This window comes from Rhineura floridana, chromosome 4, assembly GCF_030035675.1.
Source record: "Rhineura floridana isolate rRhiFlo1 chromosome 4, rRhiFlo1.hap2, whole genome shotgun sequence".
NCBI classification, from domain to species: domain Eukaryota; kingdom Metazoa; phylum Chordata; class Lepidosauria; order Squamata; family Rhineuridae; genus Rhineura; species Rhineura floridana.
In genome coordinates, this window is record NC_084483.1 from 70,220,242 (window position 1) to 70,246,237 (window position 25,996).

Here is a 25,996-nt window from a genome sequence, read left to right on the forward strand (position 1 = left end):
TATATATTGTCCCAGTTCGTTCACCTCCCCATCACTGTGGCTGCCATCCGTTCCCATTATTTGCCTTGACTGAGGTAGTACACAGGTGCAAGGAAACGAGAAAGGGAGAAATATAGTTGTATATATGTAGGAATAATCTTAAACTTTAGCTATAAAGGCCAGAAGGTATACAGAAAAATTGGTATCTGAGGATGCATCAACACTGCACTCTTCAATGGTGAGGAAAAAATCACACTAATGATTTTTGGGGTGTGTTTCTACCTCAATGCAATTTCCAATGCATGGTGGGCTGATACTTTGTCCCCAGATAACATTTGTGTCTGTGGTATCAGAAGAAGTGTGCTTGACAATACCCAATGCCAGAAAACACATTCAGAGGAGGTAGAATTTTTCTGTGAAGTAAAACTTTGCTCCTTCCCCTGCATATTGAGTAAACACAATTTGTTCCTTTAATAGGCTATAATTTTTATTTTCAATTACAAACAATAAAAACTATAAAGTAAAAATGTTATGAAAATATTGTAAACCATCTAGAAATTTTTTTTATTACAACTGAGAACTAATGCTAACAGTTTTGTGGGGTGTTTTATATCAAGAAACCTGCAGGAAAACTGGCTTTGGTGAGAGAAATATCCCCAAACAACATTATATGGTTTCTGCCAACCTATTGATACCCCACACACTCAGTTTTCATCATGCTATGGACCCCACAACAGGATTTCTCACAACTGTTGCACCGTCTGCTGATTTTCTTGTCTTGTACCCTACTGCAAAGGTGGCAGTGCCCAATTGTTCCAGAAAATGCTGGTGGTAGAGGTTTGGCTGTATAGATGATTCGATATGGGGCAAGCACACCTTGCATCCTTTGCTCTATCTTTCAGCCAGTTAGGTCTTTCCACAGAGTTATCAACAGTAGGCACCTTTGAAGCCATGTAGATGTACTCTTTTAGTCCGGATATGTAACAATAGCAGCAACACTAATCATATTGAAGAAAAGCACCATTGGCCACCTGTTAATTTTACACTTGCACATAAAGTATCCAGATAGGTGGTTCAGAGTATCCACCCCACCTTTTGTTGTGTTGTTATGCCTGATGACATAACAGACACTACCATGCCATGATGTGCGGTTGACTAGAAGCACTGATTTCCCTTTGGGAGGGGGCATACAATATAAATGTATGTTCACCATCAGAGCAAAAGATGCCATTTGGCAGCAGTTCCATTGGTATGTAGGGCTTATCCCTCCTACCAGCTTGATGATAACATAATAACTAAGCTGGGTTTCCAATGTCCCTCCAGGCTGCTTGCTAAGGTAGATGTCACCCTTCAAAGGGAATTCTCTGGGCATTTCTAAGTACACCCACCCAACTCCTGAGGGATGCTTGAAATCAGCTTTGAATAAGTTTGGGGTTGGGGCTAATATTTAATTAAGGTTTTAAAACCCTAATTAATCATACAGCCGCGAGAGGAGCATTTAAAGCACACGACTTCTCCCAAAGAATCCTGGGAACTAGTTTAAGGATGCTGGGAACTGCAGTTTTGTGAGGAGTAAACTACTCGGGAGAAGTCATGTGATTTAAATGTATGGTTGCAGAATGGGAGCCTCTAAATGGAGTTGAGGAAAGGTTGGTGGAAATTGGGGACACCTCCTTGTTTGCGCAAGTGTTTGTTTTGTAACGCAGGACACTATTGAATCAAGTCACATTGTTCAAGCTCATTCTGTCCAATATGAAATGGTAGTCACAGAATCTGCTTGTGTAGACCACTGTTCTTGGGCTACAATTTCCATCATTCCCAGCCAGCTTAGCCACTGGTCAAGGGACCATGGGAGTTGTAGTCCAACAACATCCAGGGACCCAAAGTTGAAGAACACTGGTGCAGATCATAGTAACAACATTGAATTTCATGTGAAGAAACTGATGATCAGCACATGTAGCAGAAAAATGTTGAAAAGTTCTGGGATGGCAGAATGAACTGTGCCATTTTGAAAAAAGTCTGCTACTTCATTCTGCTGCATGTGCTGATCCAATAAGTGTAAAAAACACAACATTGGTTTGAACATATCATAAGTAGAACACAGTTTTATTGTCGCACCCCATATCGTTCCCATATATGCACACGTTTATTCTTTACCTCTTTATGCACCTTTAGAATATCTGTAGACATTTTATGTGCACAATACCAAATTACATTAGGTTTACCTTGTCTTGCAGCTTCCGTTCCTTACTCTTGCACTGTAGTCAAGTAGTTCACTGCTGCATATTCTAACACTGAAAGGAAGACGAACACAAAACTGCCCAGAGATAAATGTCCACAGCTTTGATGTAGAAAACCCGAGGCATGGAGGCATTGACACCCGTGATGATGGTAGACATGGTCAACACTGTTGTAATCCCTGAGGATATATAATAATCCATTTGGAGATATCACTGTAGGGACAAGTTAGTTTTGTTTATCCTGAACACTGGACACGTTTTTCATTAAAAAATAGCATGCTGGCTTGAAGTGGGTTATCCCCTTTCTTTGAGTGATATTCTATCATCATCTGTGCTGTCACCTTTCTGTGGTGAACCTACGGCCCGCAATCTGCACAGGCTGATGCATGGATGGCTTATGGGCTGATGATTCTGCCTTTGGGCACAGAAACAGACAGAGTCTGCAATCTTAAACATATATACTAGGGAGTAAGCTGAACTGGACACAGTAACACTTCTGGGTAAACTTTTAGGATTGCACTGCACAGCTGCAATTCAAAGTACATTTACCCAGAGATCTCATTGGACTTAGCGGGACTGACTTCTAATATGGCATGTATAAGATTGTGCTGTGAATTATTGTGTCCCTTTTAACTAAGGATGGATAAATCTGCTTATTTCCAATCCATATCATTTTCACGTGTTTTAAATGTAAGCCATAATTCCATTCTGCTCCTTGGGTATACTTTGGAATGCATAAATAACTCTATATCTAAAGAACAGAATATGTCTACATATTTAAGATATAGATACTAATAGCTGTGATGCATGACTAGGTGGTAAATATACAGATGACCACAATATGGGGCAGTCTTTAATTCATATTAGTAGTCAATTACTCCTTAGTCATGTGCCATAACTCTATATTATTTACAAGAACTAATCAATAAATAGTCATCTGAATAACTAGTTTTACATATGCCAATTAATCACTGTTAAAAGTGTGAGCATATTGAGTTCGTAATGGGCATGTATCCATTGGGCTCTGCACAGGCTAGAGAAGAGTACAATCATGTATGTGTAACAGCCAAAGCAATGTATTGTTTTCATATATTGTTGTTATGTGCCTTCAAGGCGATTACGACTTATGGCGACTCTATGAATCAGTGACCTCCAATAGCATCTGTCATGAACCACCCTGTTCAGATCTTGTAAGTTCAGGTCTGTGGCTCCTTTTATGGAATCAATCCATGCTTGGCCTTCCTCTTTTTCTACTCTCTTCTGTTTTTCTCAGCAGTACTGTCTTTTCTAGTGAATAATGTCTTCTCATGATGTGTCCAAAATATGATAACCTCAGTTTCTTTATTTTAGCTTCTAGTGACAGTTCTGGTTTAATTTGTTCTAACACCCAATTATTTGTCTTTTGCGCAGTCCATGGTATGTGCAAGGCTCTCCTCCAACACCACATTTCAAATGAGTTGATTTTTCTCTTATCCACTTTTTTCACTGTCCAACTTTTACATCCATACATAGAGATCGGGAATACCATGGTCTGAATTATTCTGACTTTAGTGTTCAGTGACACATCTTTGCATTTGAGGACCTTTTCTAGTTCTTTCATAGCTGCCCTCCGCAGTCCTAGCCTTCTGATTTCTTGACTGTTATCTCCATTTTGGTTAATGACTGTGCCGAGGTATTGATAATCCTTGACAAGTTCAATGTCCTCATTGTCAACTTTAAAGTTACATAAATCTTCTGTTGTCATTTCTTTAGTCTTCTTGACGTTCAGCTGTAGTCCTGCTTTTGTGCTTTCCTCTTTAACTTTCATCAGCATTTGTTTCAAATCATTACTGGTTTCTGCTAGTAGTATGGTATCGTCTGCATATCTTAAATTATTGATATTTTTCCCTCCAGTTTTCACACCTCCTTCATCTTGGTCCAATCCCGCTTTCTGTATGATATCTGCATATAGATTAAATAAATAGGGTGATAAAATACACCCCTGTGTCACACCCTTTCCGATGGGGAACCATCGGTTTCTCCATATTCTGTCCTTACAGTAGCCTTTTGTCCAGAGTATAGGTTGCGCATCAGGACAATCAGATGCTGTGAAACCTTCATTTCTTTTAAAGCATTCCATAGTTTTTCATGATCTACACAGTCAAAGGCTTTGCTGTAATCTATAAAGCACAGGGTGATTTTCTTCTGAAATTCCTTGCTCCGTTCCATTATACAACGTATTTTTGCGATATGATCTCTGGTGCTTCTTCCCTTTCCAAATCCAGCTTGGATTTCATATATGTTTTCATATATACACAAGTTTTTGGGGGGTTCTTCTGGGAGGAAGAGCGGGATATAAATTTAATAAATAAATAAATAAAATAAAGTATATGTATCGGGGGAGGAGAACTAGGAGAGCCAGAAAAGTTATCCCAGCTATGCCTATTGATGAAGGCACTGAAATGTTAAAATATTATCATTTCCATTCAATGTTTCATAATCTGCCAGATGTTTTATTGTTTTTATTTTTATCTCTATGTCGCTTTGTAAGCGTTTGGCCCAGAAAGTGATTAACAGATACTGTAACAAATATTAATCCATTTGTATAGCACCATCCATATGTATGGATATCTGCACATCTCCACCTGCCACTAACCCTCATGGCCAACTAAAATTCCACCAACCTATGGGGAAGAAGAAGGAAATGAAAACCAGCCAGAGACATCACAATGACAAGTGCGGTTCAGACAGACCCTCCTGGAATGAATTTGCTATAAATAGAACAAGTCAGATATAGCAAGGTTTAGGTTCATTTACCTAAGGGAACTCTTGCAGGCACAGCTCTGCGGTCTATCCAAAAAGACACCCAAGACAGCATGACCATCAGAGTGGCAGGGAAATAGGTCTGGAGTAGGAAGAAGAAGATATGCCGGCGTAAAGTGAAATTGATGTAGAGACGGTTATACCAGCCTACAGAAGACAGAAGAGGTAGAAGTCAAATGCAAACTTTAAAAGAAAGCTACTAGTGATAGCTAGGCAGTTTTACTATGGCCCTATTGGCACTATTCCTTTAAAGTAGTATCATACCATTTTAAACAATCATGGCTTCCACCAATGCATCTTAGGAACTGTAGTTTGTTAAGGGTGCTGAGAGTTGTTAAGACCCCATTCCCCCGACAGAACTACAACTAACAGAGTTTTCTGGCAAGACGGATTGATTGATAAACCACTCTGAGAAGTGTAGCTCTTTGGAGGGGGTCTCCTAACACCTCTCAGCTCCTTTAACAAACTATACCTCCCAGGATTCTTTGGAGGAAGCCATGACTTTAAAGTGGTATAATACTGCTTTAAATGTATAATGAAGATGATGGTGATGATGATGATGATGATTTATAGACTGCTTACTATCTAAAAGATCTCAAATCAGATAGGACCAATGAAGTGCTATCAAAAAAAGGGGATCAGATGGGACCTATGCAGATCAGATCGGACCTATGAAATGCTATCAAAAAAGGGGATTTCCCCCCATTTTTTGAAAGCCTACAATAATATGGACATGTAAGTACAGGGACTTCTATAGCAAGAGTACAACAATGCTGATTCCCCACCCTCAAGAAAACTGTGTTTACTGAACCCATATGGGGATATCCCAGAGTTTATCTTGGGTCCCTACACAGCAACTGTCTAGACTCTTTAAGACACACCCTGTGAAGGGGACAAGTATGGCCTGCTCTTGCAATGTTCATATAATTAAATTCTTTAAGGAGAAGTCACTTATCCTTTCCTCACTGTAAATTCTCTTTCACTGTGAACAGTAGTAGAGTGTCAAGAACTTCAAACACATTTCTTAAATTGAAGGAACTCTTTATGTGTACACAGTATTAGACACCAGAAGATTTAAGCACTTCTACATGGGCAAGTCCAAAGCCAGTTTCTCCAAGCAGAGATCCACCCAATTCTCTTAGAAATGAGACAAGAACAGAGCCTTGTCCTGGATTTATTACCATTCACTCACCTGTGCTGCTATAGAAGGCAAGTTTCGTGGTAGTGTGAAACTCTTGTATGAGGAACTGGGATAGTGATATCCTCTCATCTGTTTTCAGGGAGTCATTCCCATTCTTCCAGTATAGCATGAGATCATCTTCAGTATAAGCATCTAGAGAGGGAAAATATTACCTTATTTATTGCAATGAAGCCAGGTAACATTCTGTACGCAGCTTAGGATGGTGCTATCTTACTATCATCAGATGTTTTAATCCTATTCTATATTTGTGTAAGAATGTCATCAATCAGAAGTTTGCTTGGGTGCTGACAGGTGGCGCTGTGAACTACAATAGACAGCAGACTTTAGAGAGCTTCTGGGCCAGGGAGGAGGGAGACAGAGACAGGAGGCAGATAGGTATAAAGGGTGGCCTTGACAACCTGTAAAAGGAATGGGTGAATGACTTTGGTGACCTGCAAAAGGAGAGATGGGTGGCGAGGGGGATTGGCAGGAGTAGGGGAGTTGGTGAGTGAATCAAGGAGAGGCACAGACCCTATCACATCATATATTCCAGTGACCAGGGCTGTGTGTTATTTATTATGAGCTATTGTCCATCAGTATGACCAGTTCTTATTTACTTTCTCTCATAGTTAAGTGAATAGTTAAGATCCTGCGGCCAGTTTCTAATCTCCCCTTTCTTGGCAAGGTGATTGAAAGGGTAGTGGAGTCTCAACTCCAAGTTTTCTTGGATTAATAGGATTATCTAGACCCTTTTCAATCAGGCTTCAGGCCTGGTCATGGGACAGAGACTGCCTTGGTCGCCCTGCTTGATGACCTACACCGGGCATCGGACAGGGGGAGCGCATCCCACTTTTCTACAGTGGCTCCGTTCCTACGTAATGGACAGGACCCAGCAAGGGGTGCTGGGAGACTACTGCTCGACCCCCTCGCCGTTGACCTACGGGGTACCTCAGGGTTCCATTCTGTCTCCCATGCTCTTAAACATTTATATGAAACCACTGGGAGAAGTCATCCGGAGATTTGGAGTGCAATGTCATCAATATTTATTTATTTGTTGGTTTGTTGGTTTGTTTGTTTATTTATTTTATTTGTATCCCTCCCTTCCTCCCAGCAGGAGCCCAAGGTGGCAAACAAAGCACTAAAACACTTTAAAACATCATAAAAACAGATCTTAAAATACATTAAAACAAAACAGTATTAAAAACATTTAAAAAAACAACCTTAAAAATGGTTAAAAACATTATTAAAAACATATTAAACAATTCTGACACAGATGCAGACTGGGATAGGTCTCAACTTAAAAGTCTTGTTGAAAGAGGAAAGTCTTCAAAAGGTGCCAAAAAGATAGCAGAGATGGCGCCAGCCTAATATTCAAAGGGAGGGAATTCCACAGGGTAGGTGCCGCCACACTAAAGGTCTGTTTCCTATATTGTGCAGAACAAACCTCCTGATAAGATGGTATCTGCAGGAGACCCTCACCTCAAGAGTGCAGTGAACCAGAACACTAGAGGCAGCCTCAGCATGAACATTGAAATCACCCAGCACTATCGTTCTGGGCTCCTCCAACGCCACAGCTGAGATGACCTCCACCAGCTCGGTCAGCAGGGTGGACAGTACACCAGCAGCAACCTTAGTTTCCTGTCTCCTCAGCCCAACACCAGGTGCAGGCCCTCACAGTCAGCTCCAAGACAGAGTGGTTTCCTGATGACAGAGATGGAAGTTCTGTAGACCACAGCAACTCCTCCCCCCTGTCCCTGCAGCCTGTGGTGGTGCTGTAGCGAGTATCCAGGTGGGCAAAGCTGAGTCAGATCAACCCTTCCAAGCTCACCCACCCAGGTCTCAGTAATACACATCAAATCGGCACCTTCATCCACAATCAAGTCATGGATGAGAGTGGTCTTATTATGTACTGATCTGGCATTAAACAACAACACACACAGGCCAGTGGGCACAGCAGATGAGCAATGAGGAACCAAGCCATGAGTAGAGTGGCAGCAAGGAACAAGGCCTTCACCTTCTCGGGTAATTCACCACCTCCCCATGGCTATATTTCCCTCTGCCCATAATCACTGAAATTGGGGTGGCATCACCCATGTTCCTCCGTACTAAGATTCCTCCTAAACACCTAATATGGGCCCAACACAAGCCCACCAACAAAGCCTGCCAGAGTAGGGTTGCCAGGTCAGAAGCATCCCAAAACCTGAGGTTTTGGGGGTGGGCCCAAGTGATGTCACGGGGCGGGCCCGAGTGATGTCATTAACCATGATACATTAAGCATCAATCACAGTTGCTTGCAGTGTACAATTAAAAAACAATCTGACTGGAAATTAAGCTAGGCATCTTAGCTAAAAGATGGAGCCTGGGTAGGGAACATTTAATCTAGCATACCTGCTTTCAGCAAGAAGGGTTTAAGTGACTTCAGGCCAGACCAGTCACCAGAAGGTCACTGTAGGAAGAAAGGAGCCTAGTGTTGTGGAGATGTTAGATGGGAGCATTTGGGAGTAAAGATGGATGCCCCTGAAGGCTGCAATTCTAAACACACGTACTAAGGGACTAAGCCCCCATAGAACTCAACAGAACTGACTTCTGAGGTTCAGAACATGTTAAGTTTGGTTTGAAGTTGCTGTAGTTGTCAACTCTTCTTTTTTAGTGTTTTGAACTTTCAAGCAAATAAGGAACTGGGAACTAGGAACCAACTTCAGTGTCATATCAGTTAAATAGATTAAACAGTCATGGGGGCAGCGACTGATGTTTTGGTGTATATCTCGACCAGACCACCTAGAAACTTAATTTTTTTTAAATTGAAGCTCAGAGTCCGAAGATTAAGGGGTGGTAGCCGGAGAGCCAGAGGGCCCCCCAAAAAACCAGAGACTCCAGCCGAAAACCGGAGATCTGGTAACTCTATGCCAGAGCGAATTATCCCAGTAGGCCTCTGCGAGGATTTGGAACAGTCAAACCCATTCAAACTTTTTCAAACAGGGCCCATCTACTCCCCCTCCTGTCTCACACCCATGCTGATGACACTCAACTCTATATCTCCCTTCCATCTGATGGCAAGGTGGGACTGTTAATCCTAAACCCATGCCTGGAGGCTGTAAAGGGCTGGATGTGGGGGAACAAACTGAAACGTAATCCAGACAAGACGGAAGTGTTGCTGGCCAAGGGAAAAACTGCCCCAGGGAAAGGGTTGCAATCTGTTCTGGATGGGGTTGCACTCCCCTTGAAAGAACAGGTCCACAGTCTGAGAGTTCTGGATCCTGCCCTGCTGCTGGAATATCAGGTAGCTGCGGTAGCCAGGGGTGCTTTTGGCCATCTCAAAATGGTCTACCAGCTGCATCCGTTCCTGGAAGCAGCTGACTCGGCCACGGTGACACATGCATTGGTGACATCGAGGGTTGATTACTGTAATGCACTCTACGTGGGGCTGCCTATAAAAACGATTCGGAAACTACAGTTGGTCCAAAATGCAGCAGCCAGAATGTTAACTGGAGCACAGAGCAGGGAGCATATAACCCCTGTGCTTTATCGACTCCACTGGCTCCCAATTTGTTTCCGAGCCCAATTCAAAGTGTTGTTTTGACCTTTAAAGCCCTAAATGGCCTTGGACCAGTGTACCTAAGGGACTGCTTATGTCCATATGTTCCTGCCCTGGATTTAAGATCATCTATCTCTAGTCTCCTCTGCGTGCCTGGAATGAAAGTAGATTGACAGGCATGCTGGAGAGAGCCTTTTCAACTGTGGCTCCCAGACTTTGGAATTCCCTGCCCCCAAGAAGCCCGCTTTGCTCCCTCCCTGATGGTCTTCCAGAAACTTGTAAAAACTATTTTGTTCTGGAGAGCCTTTGGTTGGGACTGACGGGTCAGCCTGACACTGTTTTAAGTTTTTTATCTTTTATTTTTATCTTTTAAGTTCTTTTATTCTCACTTTCTTATATGTGTATGCACATATATACATGTATGTATGTTTGTATGTGTGTGCATAATGCATTTTATGTATTTTAATAGTATTGTATGCATTTTAATTTACTGTAATGTTTTGTGTTTTTATTGTGTATTTTATTATATATGGGTGCGATTTTATTGTAGCCGCCCTGAGTGCCCTATTGTAGGGTAGAAGGGCGGGATAGAAATATTTTAAACAAACAAACAAACAAACAAATAGTTTCTGTTCACTTATATAGGAAGAAGACAAGGGCCTGCAATCAGTGTCCTTAATGTCAATGTCAGAGGTGGAGTGGGAACATGTTTTGCCCCTGCCTTACCAGTATTCCTCATTTCACCTGTAAGTGTCCTGCGTTTGTTTTTAAATAAGAGGAAGCAAAAGGTGGGAAACTATTGTTTTGCAAAACACATTTTTACATGAATTATTTAACTTATTTATTTTATGATCACACTAATTAGCCACAAGAGATCAGAAAGTAAAGACTGGTTTATCTCCTTTAGATTATTGGATATTATCTGACCTCCAGGTTATTCAGCATTTTTTTTAAAAAAAACTTGTCTGCTTATTTTAGGTTACTAACAGACCCCCAAGAGACATGAATGGGGAAACCAGCAGAGGAGGGAGTTTGTACAAGTCTGCTGTTGCAGTAGGATGAGGGTGGGGAACCTTCAGCCTGCCAAATGTTGCTGAACTACAACTCCCATGAGCTCCAGCAAGAATGGTCAATTGCCAAGAATGATGGGAGCTGTAGTTCAGCAATATCTGGAGGGCCAAAGGTTCCCCACCCCTGTGCTAAGGCTTTACTGAAATTAAAGCAGCCACAGAGAAGAGGTGGGATGTGTGTTGTTATATCTTTGTGAGCTCAAAGCTGAATTGTTAGACAAGTCAGTGTGAACTCTGCTAACTGCTAGAGCAACAGTAGCAGTTTAGGACTTCTCTGCCCATACAGCCACAGAGAAAAGCAGGGTATGTGTGAGCAAAACTGAATTGTGAGACAGTTCACTGTGAGTTGTGGCAATGGCCAACAGTATTAATCCAAGGCTCCTTGGCGCACACAACACTGATGTCATACTTACATCATTTGTCCAACTCACAGCTATGGAAAGCTCAGGAGCCCATTGCAGAATAAAAGCGTATAACCCCTATGTTGAATCAAAATTTGAGGCCTCAGCATTTGGCTTTCTGTATAGGGTTGCCATATTGCCCGGTTAGCCGGGTTTTACCCGGATTCTATGCATGCCACCCGGCGCCCGGCTAGCCCTTTAGGTGGCCCGGATTCTCAGCTTTAATTTAAAAAAAAAAAAAGTTTCTAGGTGGTCCGGTTCTCGAGATATACATAAAAACGTCAGCCGCCCCCCCGACTGTTAAATCTTTCTTTAAACAGTACTGTATAGCACTTCCTAGCTTTAACCCTGCCCGTTCAGGATTGCAGCCAATCAGGGATTGTGTTTCAGTTTCATTGACCTTAGGCAGTGTCTAGAAAACAAAATGGTGGTTTCACCTCCTGTTTATCTGAAAATCTCATAAATTGGGTAAGTATATACATTTCAGTTTTTTTTCCTCTTGTGTGCAGGAGTCAGATCTTGGGCAGTGTTTTGAAAACCTTCCCAATACTTGCTTTTTGTAAAAGCAATGCTAATCCCATATGCCCAGAGTAAATCCGATTGAATTCAACAGGACTTACTTTTGAGTAGACATGGTTATGAATGTGCTGAAAATCAATGGGACTTTGGAGTGAATGTAAAAAAGAATTGTGTTTGTGCCCTCCAGTCCTATTTTAAAGCAAGTAGGCAGGGCTTACTTAGGTATTACAGTTTTTATTCTGTAGGAAAGTAATACTGATTTTTTTAAAACTAATACTGATTTTTCTGCAATGACCAACTGGTTTGACAATAAACTATTATATGGGCTGTATGTATTTATACATCTGCAGTGTGTGCGTGTGCATGTATGGAGTCTTTCCAACACCCCTGTGAGGTAGGGTTGGAAACCAAGGCAGCTCACAACAAGAAATAAAGCCATTTAAAATCCAATAACCATAAAAACAAGTATAAACAGTTGCAAAACAGCGTAAAGTGGCATGATTTGGAATTTTGGGTTGTGTGAATGAAGTTGCTTATCACTTGAAGTTGCATTTCTGTCCCTGTTTGAGTAAGCCCCACTGAATACGCTGGGACTTGCTTCTGAATAAATAAACCTAGGATTGCACTATAAATATCTTTACAGTTTGTGTAAATAATAAATATATTTGATAGTCATGCTTTTATATAAATATTTCTTCATTTATCATATTTTTGGTTTTTGATTAGGAATCCTGACTGGTTGTGAGATGCTTAGTTTTCTGCCTTACTCATAGGAATCTTGTTGTGGTTGGTATGGTATTACATTTAGGAAAGTGTTACTGCCTTTTGTGTTGTTTTTTTCCTATTTGCATTTCACTTATCTTTAACCTCACTCCGTTACAGCCATAGAAGCAACAGCAGCATATGCAAGATAATTAACTCCCATTAGTGATAAGAACAAAAATTTATAATTATTATTTCAATTAAAACAAGAGGCTTATCAATACTTTGAAGAGGACCAGATATTTATTTTCTTTCTGAGCCCAGGACTGGGTCTTTTATGATGCCCGGGGGGGGGGGGGAGCAGGAGAGTAGTCGATAAGACAGACATCCTGGCATTAGTAATCTAATTAGCAAGGTATGTGTGGGGTTGTTGCACACTTCCAGGCCCAGTTTCATTTTGAGTATGGAGGTGGAACCTGTGTAGATGTGGTTGATCAAAGGGAGAAGAAATTTTGAGTTAAGCAAAGCTCTGCTTTTATAAAACCTAAGAAACATACAGATACTTTGAATGTCTGAGTGCCTGCACCAGTGGAATACTGGAGGAACTTGTAAAGCTTGCTGCAACAGTATTTACAACTGAGCATGTTGTGTGAAAGACTCCTTTTCCTAACATTTTGGCTTCTTGTTTTTCTCCACCCACCACATCTGCTGCCCTGACTTACTTTATGTTTGTTGCTATTTTGTGTTTTTATTATGTTTTTATATTGATTGTGTATTTTTATTGTTTTTATTATATTTGTAAGCTGTGCTGAGCTCTGTTTTTAACAACAAAAGGGCAGGATATAAATTATCTTAACCAATCAATAAATACTCCATAGTGTTGGAAACAAGGAGTCTAGGCATTTAAGGCTAAAAATGTTGCTTTTAAAAAAAAGATTTCTCACATCTTTCCCCAGTTTTTGGTGGTAATTCCTAGGCACAAAAACAAAACAACTGGACAATCCAAATATTAATATGCAAATAATTTGCATAATATGCAAATTAACCTGCCCGGATTTGTGGAACTGGAATATGGCAACCCTATTTCTGTATAGATCCTGTTTACTTACAGCTTTCAATTTCCAGTGAATACGTCTGTGTGTCAAGGGGAAAATGGCTGAAATCCATGTTACACATAGCTGTTACAGTAACCCTAGAAACAGAATAAACATATTTAAAATGTTTTCCTTTTACAAGATTGAAAAGAGGCATATTAAAAAAAAACACGAATAATACATGTTAGATGCATGCATAGTTTCTAAAACTTTTAAATAGTTATAAAGGTAGTACGATCCTTTGCATTTTTACTGAGAAGTAATTCCTTTAGATGCTACTTGGGCTTACAATCAAAGTCTGCAATCCTGTGCATACTTTCCTAGGAGTAAGTTGCACTGATTCGGCAGACATCTCATTAAACTTGCATAGAATTAAGCTATGTGATTGCACTGACTGGGGAATAATCACCCAGTACTCACTGGGTCTTACTTCTGACTAAACATGTTTTGTTTGCACTGAAAAGAAGTGAACTGAAATTGTTGGTGTGAGATATTGTGCTGATTCAGGAGCAAAAAGGGTTATCTTACACAAACCAAACATGGCACATAGGAAATCCCAAAACAAGGCAACACCCAGAGTATCATGTGGAAATCTTTATAATCCTTTCTTTTGTTACAAGCTGTAAAATTGATAGTTATATCTTATATTTATCTCCCATAATTTGCATTTGTTACTTTAAAAATGAAGATTTGATCTCCACATGTCTTCTTCCAGGATTATACCAAATCTAACTGCATTCTCAACATATAAAAGACTGTGCTGAAGTCTAGACTGTGACAGATATCTAAAGAGCTACTCTGGGTGTGCCTAAGGCAGGGGTGCCCGCAGGCACCCACAGAGGCCTTCCTTGGTGCCCAGAGGGTCTCTTTCCCCTGCTGAAACTGGGCTTGAAAGAAGTATTCTGTTGTACCAATAGAATAGTTTGCAGTGTTTCCAGCTTCTCTAGTTTACAAGTGTGCCCACAGGTCCCATGAGATCCCAATACTCAAACAACGTGAGACTCAAGGTTTCAAACCAAAGCTTTATTACGTTTGCAAACGGAGACTCACGGGCAGCTCTTGCCAGTCCAGTGAGGTCTAAAGTTACAGTTCTCACAAGCATAGATATATTCTTCTATCACTAGGCAGATTGCACAAAGCACGCAGGTGGGAGTCTTGGGAGTCTTGTCTTGGCCTGGCATAGTCACGCACAGCACCACAAGACGATACAAAATATGTGAGTCTTACTTGTTGTTCCAGTGTCAGCCTTCATCCCTTAACCCTTGCATGTCAGACAACTTAACATTGGTTTTTACTAAAGATCTGTTTCACATGGAAATTAATTCAAAATTTTTCCATTCTAACAGTGCCCGCAGGCAACCACAGAGGCCTTCCTTGGTGCCCAGAGGGTCTCTTTCCCCTGCTGAAACTGCGCTTGAAAGAAGTATTCTGTTGTACCCAATAGAATAGTTTGCAGTGTTTCCAGCTTCTCTAGTTTACAAGTGTGCCCACAGGTCCCAAAAGGTTGCCAACTCCTGGCCTAAATGCTGAGGCATGCCCAGTGTGACTTTTTTAAAGGGGTTTGTTGTTGTTTGAACAGCAGACCTCTCCATGTCACATCTGAAAGTCTCTCCACTTTCAACAGTGAGTTGCTGTGTGGCTTTGCCATGTGGATAGGTGGGCTGCTGTTTAAGAAGCACAAACCTAACTGCTTTCTGCTGGAAGTAATTTTTAGGTAAATACTATGGGCATAATGCAGGGGGGGATTAATAATTTTAAAGACAAATTGATTCCTACAAGAGAGGGATAGAGCAATCCAGACCTTCTGCCAGTGGTGCTGTTGAGGCTCTGTGGAGCAGTGGAGCTACCACAGCATTGGCAGCCCATTCATTCACGGTGACAGTGGCAGAAGGAGGAGAGGCAGATTGGTGCACTGACTGGGCCCAAAAGGCCTGTGGGGCCTTCTCTGGGCTCCACTGGCAGAAGTACGACCAGCAGGCCTTCTGCCCTCCTGCACATTTGGTGGGTGGAAGGGGAGGTCTGTGTCCACGGAGTAACATGTGCATCACTCCATTGGGGGCGGGAGGCCAGCTGAGGCAGCAGAAAGGAGCAGAGGGATTCCTCCACTCAGTCCAACTCTACACACACACAGAGCCTGGCAGAAGGGGGGTAGATTGCAGCCTTAAGCATGTTCTTATCTCCAGTTGAAATCAGTGAGATAGAAATGCTTCTCTTTGGCTGGATCAGGCCTTGTATTCTTTCCAGTTTTGAATGCGTTTAGTAGGAGTCAGTGAGTTACTCTTTGTTGTTGTTATGTGCCTCCAAGTCAACTACGACTTATGGTGACCCTATGAATCAGTGACCTCCAAGAGCATCTGTCATGAACCACTATGTTCAGATCTTGTAAGTTCAGGTCTGTGGCTTCCTTTATGGAATCAATGCATCTCTTCTTTGGCCTTCCTCTTTTTCTACTTCTTTCTGTTTTTCTCAGCATTATGGTCTTTTCTAATGAATCATGTCTTCTCATGATGTGTCCAAAGTATGATAACCTCAGTTTCATCATTTTAGCTTCTAGTGACAGTTCTGGTTTAATTTGTTAACACCCAATTATTTGTATTTTTCGCAGTCCATGGTATCCCCAAAGCTCTCTTGCAACACCACATTTCAAATGAGTGGATTTTTCTCTTATCCCCTTTTTTCACTGTCCAACTTTCACATCCATACACAGAGATCAGAAATACCATGGTCTGAATGATCCTGGCTGTAGTGTTCAGTGATACATCTTCGCATTTGAGGACCTTTTCTGGTTCTCTCACAGCTGCCCTCCCCAGTCCTAGCCTTCTTCTGATTACTCGACTATTGTCTCCATTTTGTGTCTGACAATTGTCAGAGGTGGTTTACCATTGCCTTCCTCTGAGTTTGGATGCATCTTAGTCTGGTGTCTCAGCTTTTACCATTCCGCCTTGGGTGCCCCTGCTAGGAGTCTAGCCTCTTGGTCTAGACTCCTGACGGCATTGCTCTTAGCTTCTTCAATACTCTCAAACCCCTTCACCATGTTAAGGTGTGCATCCTAGAGGGGAATTACTCTTTAAAAGTTGCAAAAGGGTAGGGCAGAAGAAACCATTGGAAACAAGTGGGGGTTTTCAGTCAGTAGACTAGGCTTTAGGTCAGAAGGTTATTTGGGATTATGAACCCAAGTTAATAGAAATCACAGCCGTTTATACTATGCTTATCAGATATGTAGTTTATTTACTAAAATAGTTAATATACAGTGACTTATATAGACAGACAAGCTCTGTCTACCTTGATAACAGTTAAACAAGCGTTAAACAAGTGTTCATTATAGTTTAACCTCTTTTTTCTTTTTCTATTTTTGTTTCAGGTCAACTATATTAATCATTTATGATGCAATGTAGCTGTGAAGGAAATTGTAAAAATGCAAGTCATCCGTGGGAGAAGTCAAAGTTGTATTTCAAATAAGTGAGTGTTGCGGTGAAAAGGAAGGTCGAGGCACTTGAAGACAGAACAAAAGAAAAGGCACCACCAGCACAGGAGTGAAAAGAAGAAGAAACTTCTATAAGTATACATGAATCAGCTTATAATTGCCCAAAACATTTCAAGTCCAATTTCTCTTCTTAAGAACATTGGCTCAGGTCAAAGGTCCATCTAGTTCAGTGCTCTGTTCTCACAGTGAGCAACTAGATACCCACAGGAAGCCAACAAGCAGGGCCTGACTGCAACAACATTTTCCCCACTTGTGATTCCCAGCAACTGGTATTCAGAAACAAAACAAAAATGGAGGTAGGACACAGACATAATGCCTGGTAGCCGCTGATAGCCTTATCCTCCATGAATTAGTCTAATCCTCTTTAAAGCCATCCAAGTTGCTAGCCATCACTACTTCCATCCTGTGGGAGTGAATTCCATAGATTAACTATGAACTGTGTGTAGAAGTACTTCTTCAGGGGCAACTGAACGAGATTTCATGAAGAGACAGCATACAGAAATGTTTTAGCTTTCTCTTGTTTTCGTTGGTTCCATCAGCCCCGAAGAGGAGTCATCCAACTTAAAATTGCAATTCCTCTCCCCTTCACTCCACAGCAAATTCGCCTCTCAAATGTTGCTTACAGCCCAATCTTATTGCATCAGAAATGATTCCCGCTGAGTTCAGTGGCACTTTTTCCCAAATAGGTGAGCACACTTGCTCATTTGGTCGCTGTTATCAAATTAATTAAATGACCGAGCTGGGAATAAAATGTTTAAATGTAGCTAGATTTAGTGTGCAATTCAGAGTTGGCGACAGGGATCAGGATCATTGGGCATCTACTGAGCCCACACCACAGCAGGAAGTCCACTCCTGAGCCCTAGAGTTCCCTGGCCTTGTTTTTCCTCCTTCCTATTGTTATCTGTTCACCTGCCCCCTCTAAGTGTACAAGCAGTGACAAAGGCATATAAATTTGATATGATATTTATTAAGGTTATGTCCAATGACAATTTGTGCACCCAGTAGTAAAGAAGACAATGATCAAGGACTGAAGTCAACTAAATTTTTGCCCTAGTGCAAGGATTATTGCTAAGTGCAATGGGGCTTTCCCCCTTCTCCTCCCCCCCTCCTCCCCCACACCTTCTCCAAATCTGCTGCAGATGGTTGAGGGAAGAGAGGGAAAACATTCCATTGCGCAAGGAGAAATCCTTACACTGATGGAACCAGCAACTTAGCTCTATGTTGAGTACAACTTGAAATCAGCCTACTACCAGAAGCTACATCAAACATTATTGTGAATTCCACTTTACCTCAAGCTATAAAGTACCTTCCCATCTGGCTGGACCCGAAGCATGACATTATCTGTGGTAGTGTTGTGGATAAAGGAGCGCTTGGAATGTACAAACAACATGTCGGGCACCCAGATCTTTTTCACTAGTCTGCCATCAAAGGTCATGCTTTGGTTGTTGGTGCTTGGAAACGAGAGTCTTTCATCTTTCCAGTAGTGTCTAAGGTAAAGTGTCATGGTGAAGTCCTAATGTAAAGCAGAGATTAATATAGGGAAAATTTAATTCACATTAATATTTTTAATTCAGAAATATTTCTTAGTGACATGTAATAAATAAAGGGGGGAGAACTCTTCAAACCACTATAAATCAGAGTTCTTCATCCACATCCACTTTCTAAAGCTATTGAGCGTAGTCATCTGATCAAAAGGTTACATGTTAAGTTTTTTAAATAAAAAGGTTTAATAAATAAAGCTGAAAGTACTGCTGCAATTGTACAATCACAACACTGCTTATACATTGTATTATACTGTATGAACCACCTTGTGTTAATGTGTAAGTATAACATTTAAAAGGTAGATGGAAATTAATGAATAATAAATTCATCCCACACACAGTGTGCTCACAAATCATGCCTCTGTGGGAGCACACACAGCTTGGCTGTGAATCAGAAAGCAATCACCCAAACATAACTGCCTGCTACATATTAAACCAGCCTTTGCCAAGCTGGTACTCTCCAGATATTTTGGGCTACATATCTCATAGTTACGGCTATGTAATATCCAAAACATCTGGAGGGCAGCAGTTGGTGAAGGCTGCATTAAATGTGAATAGGGCTATTGAGTTTTGCATCTGTCTGGTAAAACACATGCTGATTTGCAAACCGGCATTGACTGTCTGGGTGCCTGGCTGCTCCCCCCTGCACAACCTGTATATTTGAAAACAGATTTTTAAAAATGCAAGAAATCTTTAGTACTTTCTCCACACAGGCTGCTCTCTGGAAACTTCCTACCATTCAGGAAAGGAGGGAGCTACAAAACAGTATGGCCTATTTATGAACTAACGTGTAATGCCATCCCAAAATATTAATCTACACTTCAAAAAATCTGAGTCATCAATTGGGCACTTGCCATGTCAACCTCTGAAATACTATCCAAGCTTTCAACTTGTACATCTACTCCAACAGGAATGGCAGGGCCTACAAGAACATAAAAAACACCGTATCAGAATTGTTTTTTAAGAGTGCTTAGGAAGAAGTAGTTTGTAGTGGGACTCTCACTGAGAAGGCAAATGTTCAAAATGGTTTGTTAGTCCCCATACCTACTAACTAGGACTTCATTTTGATCATAAATGTCCATCAGGAACCCACGTGCAGTTATTGCATAACAGATGACTCCAAATCGTACATGGACTACTTGTCATTAGCTGCCAAGATGCAGCTTGGCACTGCGCTGAACATTCTGCTAGCTAACCATTATTCACCATTAAAGAGAAGAGAAGTACACTTGCTAAGAAGGCTTAATTATGCCGCCTGACAAGATCAGCCGCGCAAGACCTTCTCTCGGTCCCACCAGTTAGGACAGTGAGGCTGGTGCGGACCAGAGAGAGGGCATTTTCGACTGTAGCCCCCACCCTCTGGAATTCCCTTCCTTTTGATCTTCACCATGCCCCTTCCCTGATAGGTTTCCGCCGGGCCTTGAAAACCTGGCTGTTCAGGCAGTTCAGCAAAGATGATGTTAGTACAATACATGCACAAATCCTCCTAGATGAGTTAATAATACCATTGCAGAACATGAGATTTACTAAACGCATAAATATTGCAAATGAACGGTCGTAAACAAATAACTCCACCCTTTTACAGTTAATTGAACTTGCTTGTCCATGCTGAGCATTTAGTAATAGTAAACTTCCCTTATCGTGGGGTAAAACATTAACCTAGAGTAATGAAAACTATTATTTCTGCAGTGAAAATGCTGGATTAGCAAAAAGGTGTATTAGTTGATTACATACTCTGTATACTAGGGGTGGGGGACCTTTCTCAGCCTGAGGGTTGCATTCCTGCCTCTGCAACCTTGCTGAGGCCGCATGGCAGTGGCGAGCTGAGCTAGAGGCAAAAGTGGGTGAAGCAACAAATGTCAATTTAATATTTGTACAACAGGCTAGTTTCTACATGTTAAGCGTTTTTAAGATATATTGCAGCGGAGGGCAGAAATAACTGGTCTGTTATGATTTATAGCTGAAAGACTAAAGAAACATAAGGTCTATTACTACAAAGAGGCAAAGTCATACATGCTGAAGCAGAAATGTGGCCTGTATTCAGGAAGCCATTACTGAGAACAAAGACAGGAAGCAAAGGGAGGAAGGAGAGGAGCAAAGTCTGCAAAAGCAACAAATACTTTAGAGGAAGAATCAGCAGAGGAAAGAATAGATTCCCTTGCTATCACCTCCCACTGGTTCAAGTAACTTGTAAGTTGTAACATATGTTGGCACTTTACTCCCAGCACTGCAAACATTCAAACACTCCTCTCGGTCCTCCATCCAGGCAACCAGGAGGCATTATCAGACTTCAAGGACACCTTTCAGCCAGACATAAACACTTAAGAAGGGTATGAAGTAGGGCTGGTGAGAGGTGTGGCCTAGGGAGAGGGCTTGTGGCTGAGGAAGGGATGAGGCTTCAAGACAGTACCAAGGGCCGGAGAGAGAAGCCTAGAGAGCTGCATTTGCATGCACAGACACACAGTTGCTGTGAGATAAAGTCTTGGCATTTCACTGCTATCTACAGAGAAATATGAACTGGCCAGATAAATATGACCTCAGGAAGGTTCAGCTTAATCCATTAAATTTAATATCCATAGAAGGGCATTTTTAGAACAGGGATGGCTAATTTTTGTATTCTCAGGCAGGAGCCGTTCTATTCCTCAGACGCTCCTCCAGGAAAAGGAAGTGTATTTTGCCAGTCAAGTGGTCTCCACAAGTGGTCAGCCGTTCACAGCTGTGGAAGACACAGGGCCCGGCATTACATGCAAAACGCAAGACAAAGATTTACACATTCAGTGTGGAAGAAGATGTCTATATCTTACAACTTGGAAATGTTTCTTTTTCTAGGCTAACGTTCAGCCACAACTTATTGAAAGTTTGGTGACACCAGCAAAGGACAGATAAAATTTCTTCAGGGCCTAGATTTGACCTGAAAATCACCAGTTGGCCATGGTTGTTACAAGTCTACTCAGTCCTTGGAAATGAGAAAAGGAAGCTAAGAAAAGACCCTCTGCTCTTTTTCCTTAGTGAATTAGGGGGCCCTCCAGATGTCCTTTTTATTGCATATTCATGATGATTTGTGCTCCTGTTGCTATTGGGGCAGTCATACACGATCCTACTTTCAATATTATTTGTGCATGCAAAGGTTGTGGGGCAGTCACGCTGTCTCTTTTCCAATCAGTGCCTATCCCACTACTGAAATCCCGTAACTTTTTATGCCACAAATGTTCTTGTTTGTTTTTGCTCTGCTTTTGTTGAGGCGCAGAGTGGTAAGCGGCGGTAACGCAGCCGAAAGCTCTGCTCACGGCCGGAGTTCGATTCCAACGAAAAGAGGAAGTCGAATTTCCAGTAAAAGGGGTCGAGGTCCACTCAGCCTTCCATCCATCCGTGGTCGGTAAAATGAGTACCCGGCATATGCTGGGGGGTAAAGAAAGGCCAGGGAAGGAACTGGCAATCCCACCCCATATATACGGTCTGCCTAGTAAATGTCGCAAGACATCACCCTAAGAGTCGGAAACGACTCACACTATAAATGCGTACTTTTCAAAAAGGCAGCTGCTCATCAGAAAAGAACTAGTCAGCAAAGCAGAACAGAAGACCCATTTGCTAAACTAGCATTGGTTTTCCGCTTATCACAATATACCTCAAGCAGAGAGAAGGATTAACATGAAAGACCAAACTTAAAAGCACGTCAGGATAAACAAGGGACATTTATTAAAATAAATAAGGTCACAACCATATCTGTGGCTTCATTTGAGCCGGGCTTCAAACCTGCTTTAAACATCAGTGCTCAGCTCTTCAGCATGGAAATAAGAAAAAGTGCCACTAAACATAATCCCTCTGTCCCTCTAAGCGCCTTTCTCTTCCCACATCTGGAATTAGCGGGGGAGGGCATCAATTCTCTATGTTAAAAACAAAAATCAAGCACTTGAGTTCTAGAAAAATAAAACTGCTTCACTCAAGCAAACCAGCTACATCAGTCGATTGCCACGTTTTTTGCTGGCCTCTGCTACCACCAACCCTTAACAGTGTTGGCTCTAATGGCAGAGTTTAGCTTTGTTTGCCTTGCTGAGCGCTCTGTGCTGCATGGGTGTGATTTTACCGGAGAGAAAGTGAGCTTTTACCTGGTTTAAAATCACTCACACTTGGTTTCAAAATAAGAAAAGACTGTTTTATTAATAGGAACACATACTGGATAGGAAAGGTGCTACTTCTATCTAGCTTACTAAATTGGAGGATGTAATGACCATATTTGGACATTGCCTATCATGCCTCCCGTGGTCAGCAGAGAATAACTCTGAGAATAACTCAGAGGTGACTCAGAGGTGAGAACAGCTCCCTGAGATATATCAGTTTACACTGAAGGAAGACAGATAGAAAAAGATGATTACAGGTCAGTGGCAGTCTAGCCAGCTAAGAGGTCTTACAATGTTGTTGGACTCCAACTCCCATCATCTCCAGCTATCATGGCCAATGAATCAGGAATGATGAGAATTGTAGCACAGCAACATCGGGAGGACACAGGTTCTCCACTCTTGCTTTTAATAGCTTAATGGCAGACAGAAATTCAGCAGGCCCAGCCTTCTCAGCATCAGGATACAGTGAAAGAGGAAGCTACTTTTATTATATTTCTCTCTGTCTACTAAACATACAGTGCCTCTGCCAAGATAGTGCTTTAAAACATAACTTCAGGGAAAAGCAAGGGACGTCAAAGCCATTAGAACATAAGAACGTAAGAAGAGCCTGCTGGATCAGGCCAGTGGCCCATCTAGTCCAGCATCCTGTTCTCACAGTGGCCAACCAGGTGCCTGGGGGAAGCCCGCAAGCAGGACCCGAGTGCAAGAACACTCTCCCCTCCTGAGGCTTCCGGCAACTGGTTTTCAGAAGCATGCTGCCTCTGACTAGGGTGGCACAGCACAGCCATCACGGCTAGTAGCCATTGATAGCCCTGTCTTCCATGAATTTGTCTAATCTTCTTTTAAAGCCATCCAAGCTGGTGGCCATTACTGCATCTTGTGGGAGCAAATTCCATAGTTTAACTATGCGCTGAGTAAAGAAGTACTTCCTTTTGTCTGTCCTGAATCTTCCAACATTCAGCTTCTTTGAATGTCCACGAGTTCTAGTATTATGAGAGAGGGAGAAGAACTTTTCACTACCACTTTCTCAATGCCATGCATAATTTTATACACTTCTATCATGTCTCCTCTGACCCGCCTTTTCTCTAAACTAAAAAGCCCCAAATGCTGCAACCTTTCCTCGTAAGGGAGTCGCTCCATCCCCTTGATCATTCTGGTTGCCCTCTTCTGAACCTTTTCCAACTCTATAATATCCTTTTTGAGATGAGGCGACCAGAACTGTACACAGTATTCCAAATGCGGCCGCACCATAGATTTATACAATGGCATTATGATATCGGCTGTTTTATTTTCAATACCTTTCCTAATTATTGCTAGCATGGAATTTGCCTTTTTCACAGCTGCCGCACACTGGGTCGACATTTTCATCGTGCTGTCCACTACAACCCCGAGGTCTCTCTCCTGGTCGGTCACCGCCAGTTCAGACCCCATGAGCGTATATGTGAAATTCAGATTTTTTGCTCCAATATGCATAATTTTACACTTGTTTATATTGAATTGCATTTGCCATTTTTCTGCCCATTCACTCAGTTTGGAGAGGTCTTTTTGGAGCTCTTCGCAATCCCTTTTTGTTTTAACAACCCTGAACAATTTAGTGTCGTCAGCAAACTTGGCCACTTCACTGCTCACTCCTAATTCTAGGTCATTAATGAACAAGTTGAAAAGTACAGGTCCCAATACCGATCCTTGAGGGACTCCACTTTCTACAGCCCTCCATTGGGAGAACTGTCCGTTTATTCCTACTCTCTGCTTTCTGCTTCTTAACCAATTTCTTATCCACAAGAGGACCTCTCCTCTTATTCCATGACTGCTAATCTTCCTCAGAAGTCTTTGGTGAGGTACCTTGTCAAACGCTTTTTGAAAGTCTAAGTACACTATGTCCACTGGATCACCTCTATCTATATGCTTGTTGACACTCTCAAAGAATTCTAATAGGTTACTGAGACAGGACTTTCCCTTGCAGAAGCCATGCTGGCTCTGCTTCAGCAAGGCTTGTTCTTCTATGTGCTTAGTTAATCTAGCTTTAATAATACTTTCAACAGTTTTCCAGGGACAGAAGTTAAGCTAACTGGCCTGTAATTTCCGGGATCCCCTCTGGATCCCTTTTTGAAGATTGGCGTTACATTTGCCACTTTCCAGTCCTCAGGCACGGAGGAGGACCCGAGGGACAAGTTACATATTTTAGTTAGCAGATCAGCAATTTCACCTTTGAGTTCTTTGAGAACTCTCGGGTGGATGCCATCCGGGCCCGGTGATTTGTCAGTTTTTATATTGTCCATTAAGCTTAGAACTTCCTCTCTCTCTCATTCTTATAGACTTCTTTTTTAAAAAATAATCACTATAATGTCTTTTCAAGAAGGCACAGAAAGGAAAAGAGCATATCAACGGAATTTTACTTGTCGTACCTCCAAAACCTGGTCGCATGCTGAAGTCATGGTCAGCTATTCTCAGAAGTTGCTCTGACTTTGTCAGTGGTGATTTGGTGATATCAGGACTTTGTTTAAGTATTGGACTATGTGAGGGAAAAGAAACAATTGCACATCTGTACCCCACTGTTCCTTGGGGGGGCTCCCCAAGGGGTCACAGAGACCCACTCTGGTGTGCAGAGAGGCACACATTGCATAATTTAGTAAATAAGTGTTCCACTGTATTCAGCAGAACTTTCTCCCAGGAAAGAGTGTGTAAGATTGCAGACTGAAAGGCACAGGGAGCATCAACTGGGCGCAGTTACTTGAGTGGAGCTGGAGGAGATAAAGTGACATTTAAGACAGGGGGATGTAAGAGCTGTACAAAACCCTTGAAAAATAAGCCCATATGATTTGATGTGTTTTTACATAGTCATCATCACCCTACAACATGAGTGGTAAAGCACATTTCAAATTCTGCAGCCCCTATTGCACAGATCCAACATTGTGTAAGGTATAGCACACACATGCTCTAATGTATCTTTACAGTAATTGCTAAGGAAACATGAAGAAGTGGGGCTAATTGTAAGCACCTAAGGTAGTTTTTGAGGGAAAGTCATTAAGGAAACAATATCTCAAAGAAACACCAACTGGCTGCAGTCCAAGGATGAATCTGGTAGATTCGGAACCCAGCCAAGATGGAAGAAGGCTTGCTTCTTGCTTAGGCTTAGATTCCTGCTCCAGATATTTTTCAAAAGGCGACTCACAGAAGGTGTTGCTGCAAAACAGTCTTCCCAGCTTGCGACTTTCCCCCAAGCCCAACGTACCCATCAGCAACATATGGCAGCCCACTGGAGATGTGATAAAGCGGGTGGGTCTGTGAAAACAGGGAGCTGCCAAGTGCACGACAGTCCTAACACATGATG

At 41.9% G+C, this 25,996-nt stretch overlaps 1 protein-coding gene across 1 annotated transcript in view; it reads right to left on the bottom strand.

The window, feature by feature from the left end:
- Positions 1-25,996, bottom strand: part of GABRR1 (gamma-aminobutyric acid type A receptor subunit rho1) — a 59,398-nt gene that overhangs the window by 686 nt on the left and 32,716 nt on the right. The window contains 9 exon segments of the mRNA XM_061623316.1: positions 2-99; positions 2,206-2,300; positions 2,303-2,398; positions 5,016-5,168; positions 6,214-6,354; positions 13,538-13,620; positions 18,296-18,519; positions 19,402-19,469; positions 25,071-25,177. Of these exon segments, the coding sequence (XP_061479300.1) occupies positions 2-99; positions 2,206-2,300; positions 2,303-2,398; positions 5,016-5,168; positions 6,214-6,354; positions 13,538-13,620; positions 18,296-18,519; positions 19,402-19,469; positions 25,071-25,177 (1,065 nt within the window).